The sequence below is a fragment of the Convolutriloba macropyga genome, unplaced genomic scaffold (assembly GCF_964194025.1).
Source record: "Convolutriloba macropyga unplaced genomic scaffold, txConMacr16.3 SCAFFOLD_3162, whole genome shotgun sequence".
Taxonomy (NCBI): domain Eukaryota; kingdom Metazoa; phylum Xenacoelomorpha; order Acoela; family Convolutidae; genus Convolutriloba; species Convolutriloba macropyga.
In genome coordinates this window covers 888-10,948 of record NW_027452595.1, presented here as the reverse complement: position 1 = coordinate 10,948, position 10,061 = coordinate 888, and the positions used below count along the sequence as shown (strand labels likewise).

General features: G+C 32.7%; 1 protein-coding gene across 1 annotated transcript; it reads right to left on the bottom strand.

The window, feature by feature from the left end:
* Positions 1-4,820: 4,820 nt before the first annotated feature.
* On the bottom strand, positions 4,821-9,705 carry LOC142357646 (uncharacterized; the record flags this gene model as incomplete). Its single annotated transcript, XM_075409200.1, has 2 exons — positions 4,821-5,198; positions 9,508-9,705. Coding segments are annotated over 2 exons (569 nt in total), but the record flags the coding sequence as incomplete, so codon positions are not given.
* Positions 9,706-10,061: the final 356 nt, after the last annotated feature.

Here is a 10,061-nt window from a genome sequence, read left to right as displayed (position 1 = left end):
TTCGTTTTCTAGGACCTATAAAATAAAAATTACCAGTTCTTATAAATCCCGATTGATTCTTCCTGTCTCCCAATCTCAAAAGGTAACTAATTCTAATGGGTTCAACTGAGTAGAGGCAAGGAGCAGCTTATGAAGTTGCAATTACATTCCTATGTCAAATCGCAAACTTGGCAACCTATCAAGTTGTAAACTCAGATGATATATAAACGTTGACTGACTTTATAGCAATTTTTTTTTATTTCGAGATCATATAAGAGTATAATCAGCTAAAGCAAAACAAAGAAAACGGGAAAAAAATTAGATTTAAAATAAAATACAGGCGGCGAAAAACTATTCAGATGTGCAATTGCCCAGATTTGTCAATTAGTTTTAGGAAAAATTAAGGAAATGTAAAACTTCTAATTTTCACCACAAAAATTGAACTGTTTACTTTTCATTTAAAATACCTAAAAAGAAAAATAACCGTCATTATCAATCAAAAAGTGTTTTCTGATTGTGAGGAGGAAAGATTCGACTAGAAGATTTATATTTATAATTTGCATATTAAAGAAATGGGCTTGCCTAGACTAATTGCAACATCTGAAAGATCCAGGTAACTCAATCTACATCAAAGAAAAAGCAAAGAAAAGTGTTTGAAATTATCTAATGCAATTTTAAGACATCCTATTATTGTTCAGTTTCCCTCAAAATAATCGAAATCTTGCAGACTAAGTGGGACAATTGCTCCTAAGGCACTGGAAAGCTTTCAAAAATAACAAAAATCTAGCAAGTAATCATTAAGATAAAAATTGATAACTTGATGTTCAGTAGAGTACAGTTAGTATTTGAACACTATTTGATGGGGGCTGGTTGATTTAACTCCAGACGAACTTGCACACCCATCTTGCAAAAGTTTTGTAAAAACCACCTATCCTGTCGGGTTTTGTTTGATCTTGCAGAAACCACCTACCTTGAAATGCCATTTATAAGACCTATTAATAGAATTTGTTTTTTGCGCCATTATTTTAGCATGGGGTTTCTGTTCATTGGGTTATAACAAAACTCTGGGATACAAGAAAACTAAAATTGTTTTTACGAATAAAAACATTGCTTGCTACCCAATGCTTGTTACTCAAAGGAATTTTTTAAAAAATAAATTCTCAAGCATATAGTGCCGGGGATCAAATTTGATAGGTTATTTTGACTGAAATTAAAACTTCAATCTACTTTTGTGAGACGCTTTTTTTTTCTGCTCAGCAGCGCCATCTGAGCTGACATGGCTGATTAGAAATTCTTAACGGTTAATGATTGTGATAAAATTGTCTTTTTTAAAACAAAAATAGGAGTGAAACAAAAAACAGAAATAATGGAAGTTTTGACAGATGGCAAAAACCTGAAACTCGAAGCTAGTAAAACTAAATTTCGAGATACTATAACTCTATGTCTATGATTTCCTATACCTGTGATTAATTAGTAGCGAGGGCGAACTTGTCCTCTGTGCATTCGGATTTCGATTACAATCGTACATGTAACTTTATTTACTTCTGCTCTGTCATACATTAAAAATAATAAATAAAAACAAAACCTTTTGTTTTATTAAAGGCCTCCAGGAATGCACTTTACAATGTGGATTCCGCCGTATAGCATGTTCAGGAAATTTCATGAAATTCATGCGCATTTCGTAACTACTTTTGGCAAAATAATGTATTTTTGTGCATCCCCTATCCGTTATATCAATCTGAAAGGAAGGATGATGAAAGGAAGGATCAACAGGAAGAATCGAAGATAATCAAGAGCAACTTGGTTAAACAAAGGGACAGAAAGGGTCAAGAAAGGGGGTATAGGTTACCTTACCACTAAGCTCACTAAGCTGGGGGCTATAATGTGAAAGACCCGAAATTTCACTTCTAATGATTAATCTGATATATCCGTTGACCGCCCGTCAGGTTGTGTTTTGCATATTTTTTGTAAACCCATGAGCAAAAGTTACATTAATCAATGATGATAAACTGTTTCGAAAAAAGTTTTGACATTAAGTCCATGGCTTAGTTAGAAGGGGCCAATGGCTGGGAACAAAACAGTACATCTCAACATAACAGAACGAGTCCTGCATAACAAGCCAGAGAATTAAATGATCTAATGACCTAATAGTTATTATCTTTACAGCCACATTAATTAAAGTGAGACAGTCAAAAAAGCCCATCACTCTACATAAGCAAAATTTAACAAAAAAGCAAGAAAAACATTCTTTTCTAAATTCTCGTTTTTTTATGAAACACCAGGAAAAACTTTTTGGGACAAAATTGAAACTATACGCACTTTTAGTAGACCCAATGAGTCGAGAATACAACGCCTTGTGAGAATTGATAAGATGAAAGTACTGGAGAAATTGGCTGGAAAGCAAATTTTTTTGACACTCAGTGGCGTCAAGCTAAAAAAAACAAAAAAGTACACGACAAAGAGAAAACCACCACATACAAAAAAATTTAGTATGTCATAAAATATCTCTTAGAAACTTTAATGGCTGAAAAAAGGCACAGTCAAGCCACAATTGAAACTGAGGTCCACAAATTTACATGAGCAATTTAAACCAAACGGTATCTCACTCATAAACCAACGATTTAGCTAAAATATTGAGCTTTTTATGAACAGAAAAAAGGTCACACACAAAAAAATAGATTTTTTTCTATGCGAAGCAATAAGAACACAAAGAAAACAACAAAAACATGATAGCATAAAAAACCCAAAAATTATTTTTTTCGAAGAGAAGTTTTATTAGCAACCGATTAAACTTGTTATTATTGAGATCAAAAGTTGAGACAATAAAAAACTAATACTTGCCAAACTCTAAAACTTCGCTAGTACTTTTTGAAACGATTAGTGTACTTTTCACAGAAATCATCAGTCACGAAATCAAACTACTATTTTGATCACTTAGACCTTCATTATCAAACAATGATATCTATCATTAATGAGATCAACAAAAATTACAAAAACTATCTAAACTCAAAAATATTTTTTAAAAGAAAAATTAGCAGCGTATAGGTTGTAGGTAGCATTAGATATGACATAGAACAATTGATTAGATTACTTTAGATGAGAATTGTCAGACTTGGCAGCCCAGGAGACCTGTCAGTATTGACCCTAAGAAACAAGGAAACAAAGTGAAGCTTAAAAATTGTAAAACCCTATTATTTCATAAACACCATTAGAGTGAAAGTCAAAGAAAGCATTTTGGAATTGCCTTATGGGGATCAAATGATAAGACAACGAAAAACACAACAAATAATCCCAAACTCAAAATTTCAACCAATGTTTGGGACAAGAAATCGTGGTTAAGTTATGAAAACGCCTGGCTATGATTTGCTTTATGCCACATTCATAGCCAATGAGACCTAACACTAATGATAATAAAGGATAAGACAACTGAAATTATATGAAATTACGGCAAAAATTAAAAAGTCACTGATATTTTACGACAACAAAGAGCGCAAAAGTAATAAAACGCATTGATTGCCAGTTGAGAAAGTAAAAAAAATTAAAAATAGGTCCAATTAGAATACATTTGTATCTTATCACTGATGCCAAAGATTTATAAAAATACTCTAAACAATAGTAAACCTGCGTAGGTGGTTAAAAAATTCTTTCAGAAACCGAAAATTTGTTCAAATACCAATTTTTTATTCACTTTAAACATAGTTTGTAGCAAAAATCACTCTTCAAACAGTTCAACCAGTTCAACCAGTTCAACCAGTTCAATTGTTCAGTGTTGTCCAGTTCAATTTTTACGTATAAATTTGCATGCACAATGGTTGGGGCAGGCGTGCAAAAGTTTTGATTTCCTTTTGGAAACACATATTTGATCAATTACTTCCAGAATGCTAGAACAATGGTTTAGTAATTTTTGGGGGAAAATAGTAAAAATTTTGATCATCATTTTATGTCATTTTCCTTTCAGTTTCTTTTTTTTGTAAATTTTAAAAGCCATACTTGTTGTTTACGATATACACAATTTTTAAAGCTTGTGAACTATCTCTGGGTCTGGGCTGGGTCCAGCGGGGTCCAGATAAAATACAGCTGTGTTTAGGTAAAGACCACATTTGGGCCCGTAGCGAAAGTCCAGGAGCAAAAAAACGGGCTCAGCTAAAATTCCGCAGCAAAAACTTGAGTCAAGCTAAATTCCAGCAACAAAAACTTAGGTTGAGCTAAAGTCCAGCAGCAAAATTTTGAGTCGAAGTTAAGTCGAGATGACAATAATGCCCAGCTAGAATGTTTTTTAAATCATTTGAGTCGAGCAACTTATAAAACGACCATACTCGACAATAGGATGGGATGAAAAAATGGTCTTTTCATCCTATCCTTTTGTCGAGTATGGTCGTTTTAGGCCAAACCTAGATTATTGTACGAATAAAAAGGTGACAATAACTCCCAATGTAATCAGGAAACAGTATTGAGGCACTGTTTGAGAATTTTCGACATTAATGGGGCGTTAATATCTAACTCAATTGATAGATTCTGCAATTGTTGTTATCGCAACCCTATTTGAAAACTGCTTCTTAATGAGGTCATCCACCTACCGTGAGTGTCATCATAAGATCATGTAGCGAGAATATTTGCTTCATCTCATTATAACTGTTTTTAGAAAACACTGAAAGTTAGAATGTATTGTGACATGCGATCTACAAAACAGAACATTGTGACGTGCAATTGTATCATTGCTTGAGGTCATTTATTTAATGACGGAATCGATATAAACATCTTCACTTTACAAAATTTTTATCTTTTTACCCTCACTGTGTAAGGAGTGAAATCCGCCCCTAAACAAATAAAATTTTCACGCAAGTTTGGTCACAATTTTTTCCATGGCTTGTCGTCCCGAGAACATATAACGTCTGGCCCCGTGTCGCTAGCAGCGAACGCTTGACCCACCAGATCTTTTCCTCCTTTAATTGCTAAATAGTCTCTGTCGTCACTGTCTCCTCTTTCTGGTGCTTCTGGGTCCCACGTGATCAAATAGATAGTGCCCTTTTTGTTAACCCATTGGCCTTCGGTGATCTCATCCGTGATTCGTAGGAAAGTCAGATGGTCGAAACGTCTCAAATTATACATGGAAGCATGGTAGTCTTTCCCTGCTATTTTTAAATTATTTTTTAGTATTTGTCGGTGACCATCGCAGTACTCGTAGGCTTGGTGCCAGGTCAAATTTCCTCTGTAGTTTGCTAAAAACAAGACGTTCTTTTCAGTCACTTTTCGTTACGCTATACTTCACATCGAAGTACAGTAAAATTTTTATTGTGAAATGATTAGGTCTGGGAAATGAACCTCGCGGAAAAAAACCCCACCTAATTGTAGATAGCAATAAAAACCCCTACTGAAAGAAGCCCCCCTTTTAAATTTCAATTTCAGTCGTAATATATTGTTCGGTTGTGATAGTTTTATATCAAGTCCAACGTGGCTGCTAAGGTATGGCCATGGCCCTCTTTAATAGTCAAGTGGGGTTTATTTCCTAACGAAATTAAGTGGGGTTTTTTCCGTGGATTTTTTTCCGAAACCGAAATGAGTTTTTGTGATAAACTATAGTTACTTCGGTCTGGTTCCACATTCTCATGGATTTCATTCAGGTTAACGTCCACTTTCCTCGTGATTTATCCATATTTGTGTGAGATTTTCGTAACAAAACTTTGTGTTTTGTGCAACTCTTTTTTCACACTTTCAAGTAAGTCAAGGGCCCGAAGACTTCTGCAAAAACATGAGTTTTTTTCCTTCTTATCACATAATTGGAGTTACTTTGATAACTTTTGATTTTTTTCAAGCGTGAAAAAGTTTTGAAATTCCTCAAAAGAGGCCTTCAATTATGTTGCGACATGGAAATTGCTGGCAACATTTTTTACTTTACGTCCACGTTATATGTTTGTGGCTCTTGATTATCAAGCAAATTTATACAGTTTTGTAGCAGCTATTTGAACAAACTGACAATTTAATTGTTATTAATAGCAGATATTCAAAATTCAGATTTTAGTCAATCTCTTTATAGGGCGAAACTTCGGAACTTTTTCGCCGAATTCAGTTGATTGTTAAATTTTGGGTTTGGTGTCATCTACTTCCGAAATATTCAATATACGATCGAGTTTTTTTGGGAGATTCAAAAGTAAAATCAAGATTACTCCCTCACCAAGCTATAGCAAACTATCAGATTTACATCCCCTTTTTTATCCACAGAATTGCGAAAAATTTTTTCAAGCAACAAAGCAAAGGTGCTTTTTCTAATTTTTTCTCTACAAGAAAAATTCAATTACTGAATATCACATAAAACGGAAAAAATCAGAATCCCTCTAATTAATTTTTAAGTATTGGTTCATATGTATATGAGACCAAAAGGATGTTGTACGGTAATAATTGAATGGATTATAAGGGAGAAGACAACTCTTTAGCGGATTTCAAAGTTGATCAAGGATCAGGCTCATAGACAAGTAAAGGCTTTTGTTAAATGAAGCTTTGGAAGTCCATGCTTCTTGAACTCACCAGCAAAGCAAAATAGCAAAATGTTCACTGTTTGCTATTGATTAATTTTAATTAAAGAGGTTTTTTCTTTGCTTTTTCTCAAATTGAATCAAAGCAGAAAATTGACAAATTTTCTAAGTTTTTGTTATGGAGAACTCTTCTCATGCAACAATGAAGGAACGAATCCAAATTTTAATACAGTTTTTGGGGCAGGTCAACACTTTGAGTTGGTGTTGAAATGAAAAGCGACTTAGAATTTTTAAAATTAAACCGTTTTTGCAAACCAAAACAAATTAGTTTTTTTAATAAGAAAATTTCAATTCTTTAAAAAACTGCATGGCTTTTTCTCCGACTTGAAGAAGAATTACGTCTGTAGTATGATAAAAAAATCAAAAAAGATCTTGAAAACTTGTTTTCTGTTCGATGTTATCAGTCTTGTCTAACACTTTCTTGTTATTAGATCCTATTCTTATTCAAATCACTGCTTACCGCTGATCAATAAAACGTCCATGGATGCCAAAAACAGGGGTCGAGACAAAAAAAAATAGAGACCATATTAAAACAATTATAAAGTATAATGTGAAAATATTTTTATCTCATAGAAGTCAAAGCCTCTTAATCAACCCTACCTGCAAAATTAACAAACATAAATTAAAACTTTAGCAAGAAGTTCTCGTATGTTTCCTGCAATACATTTCGCAAAACATTAGAATCTCCAAGCAACTTTTTTCCGTAGATGTTTGTTTGATTTTGCCTCCAAAACAGCATATTTTGTTGATATCTCTGGTTTGCGTGTTGATTGTGTTTTTCTTAAACAATAAAAAAACATAACAAAAGCCAATATTTACCAGCAATTTTATGCAGTGCCACCGCAAAAGAAGCTTTAATAATTTTTCCTTTTCTGTCACGACTGACCTGGCGTATTTGTTATACAATGGTATGTTAATAACTAATAAAAGATAATAATAATAATAATAATAATAATAATAAAAAAAAATAATATTAATAATAATAATAATAATATTAATAATAATAATAATAATAATAATAATAATAATAAATAATAATAATAATAATAATAATAATAATAATAATAATAATAATAATAATAATACTAATAATAATAATAATAATAATAATAATAATAATAATAATAATAATAATAGTATCTAAAAAGATTTTAATCCTTGTTGATTGAAAAAAAAATGAAGTCAAACCATTAAAAAAATAATCAATTTTCAAAACCAGAAAGCCCAATTTTTTCAACAAATACTTTCTGTTCTGCGCAGCAAGAAACATGAATATCTATTTCTTTAATCTAATTTGTTTTTGCCGAAGATTAAAGCGTTTGAGGATATAAAACTGACAAAAAAAACTGTTATGAAACTAAGTTTTGTTTGTTTCGTAAACCACGGGAGATACGGAAGACTGGGTACTAGAAACTGTTAAAGGTTTTTTAAAATAGTTACTAGGACATGAAAAATTCTAATATAAAAGCAAAGAAAACACACTTTGGCGTTTTTTTCGTTTTGTGCATTTCCATCGAACAAAACGAACTAGTTGAAAACTATAAAGCGATTTTTCTTTCATCTCAAAAATATATAATCTCAGCTCCATTACAAGCTGGCGCATTAATACATGTTTAATTAAATGTTTCCCTGATTTATTGATTTTTTAGACAAAAGCATTAAGAAGTGTACTGAAAAGTTTTTAGTATCAACTTTTTTTTTACTGTGATCAATTGTTTAATAGTTTAAACCTTTTAGTATAATCTTTGTATCCATATCTGACGCTCTAAGGCTCTCTCAAATTTACTAGGATACGTTTTGCACCGTCTTATTTGGCTACAACTTCAGAAAAAAATGAAAATGAGAGAATTCAGACCATTATAGGAGATAAAAATTATCAAGCCTTTTTATTATGTGTTTTTTTAGATGAGAAACAAGATCCAATTTAGGAAAGTTCTGAATTATCAAACTCCAGTCACAGTTTTTCTTAACAATCTCAATTGAAATCTGATTCAGATCAATGAAGACCAGTTTTGAGCAACCACCGATTTAACCATGTGATATGCAGTTCACAAAATTGGTGCGATGAACTGTGTTTTAACTTTTTAGTTATCTATTCAGTTTTAAAAGGAAATTCTTTCACCCCACCTTTTTCCTCAACCCAGATTGTGGTACCCGGTTGAAATTATGTCAGAAAACAATCGCATGGGTCTTTGCAAAGTCATACGCATTTTTTTATTGCAATTTTTTTTATTTCTGTATAAAAGAACACATTTTTGTTCACCAGACTTGTAGCACGTTTTGACCAGTAAAATGATATAAGTTCCAGAAGAATAACCTGAAACCTTGTTTTACTTTACGAAATCTTTATTATGAAGGCGTGTTGGTATTATTGTTCAAACAGCTGTTGTGGCTTGAGCAAAGGAATTCTTAGTCCAAAGTTAGCTGTCGGAAGTATCAAAACAGAAGAAATAGCTTCTGTCTTAATTGTCTTTCGTGTCTGAACTTTTAAAGCTAAATTTTTTAATTGAAAAATTGTACCTTCCCTTTTTTGCTGTGCTATATTAATTTTCCTACGATCTATTTTAAAAGATCCTGTTGTAACTCATAACAGAAATTTATTTAATAAATTGACCCATGAAAAGACCCCTTATTTACCCTTTTGTTAGATAAAAAAACTATGGCTGGAGCCATGAAGAGAATGAGTTTGACTTGACCGCTTGCATCTATGAAAATACCATGTATGAACCCATAAAAAGAGTTCATATTGACTTCAGGTATTTACTCGACCGTGAGATTTGGGTCAGTATCGTTCCCGTTTTAAGGTTTTGGTTGTTTTTCTCAAAATCTAGACTTGACTAGGGTAGAACCTCAGCTGGCAATCCACGAAAAGACTTTAGCTTGACTTTAATAGGCAGGTGCTCCATACAATGATAGTAAATTTTGCCTCATCCCGCACTAAACTTTTTTGAGCACTATTCGTAACTCGAGGTCTAGGCTAGGACAATTGATACAGTACCTCGATAAGTCTCTTCAGGAGTAGATGGATCAATTCGACATCTCCAGCTCTCAACCCTCACTTGACCAAGATAGCAGTGTCTTTCAAGACAAAATCGCTCCAAAAGAAGTTCAGAATCGGATATGTTTGTCACCTGGTCTGTATAGTTGAGGCAATCGGAGACATGCAACCGGCCGAGTTTGAGATCCAACTGGCAAACTATAACGCAAACGTATTTATCGTTTTTGATATACTTCCAGAGAATTATTAGACTTATCTAGTTTGTATTTTTTCAGAAATAGAGAATTTTTCTTTTAAAATTTTTTTGTTTGCTACGCATATTGTACCTGCCTTGGGCTAAACTAAGTTTGATAATACCATACTGAAGATCTTTCAGACCAAACAAAGAGACTAATGCCAAATGAGATTTTATAGAGAACCCGTGGAAAACTTTAACAACAAAAAAGTGGTTTCAAATAGAAATCAGAATCTGTAAAAATGATTTTAGCGGAAAATTGTGAACATGCCAGAAAAAAATTAAAATCTAGTTTTTGTTCCGTGCTGCATGATTGACC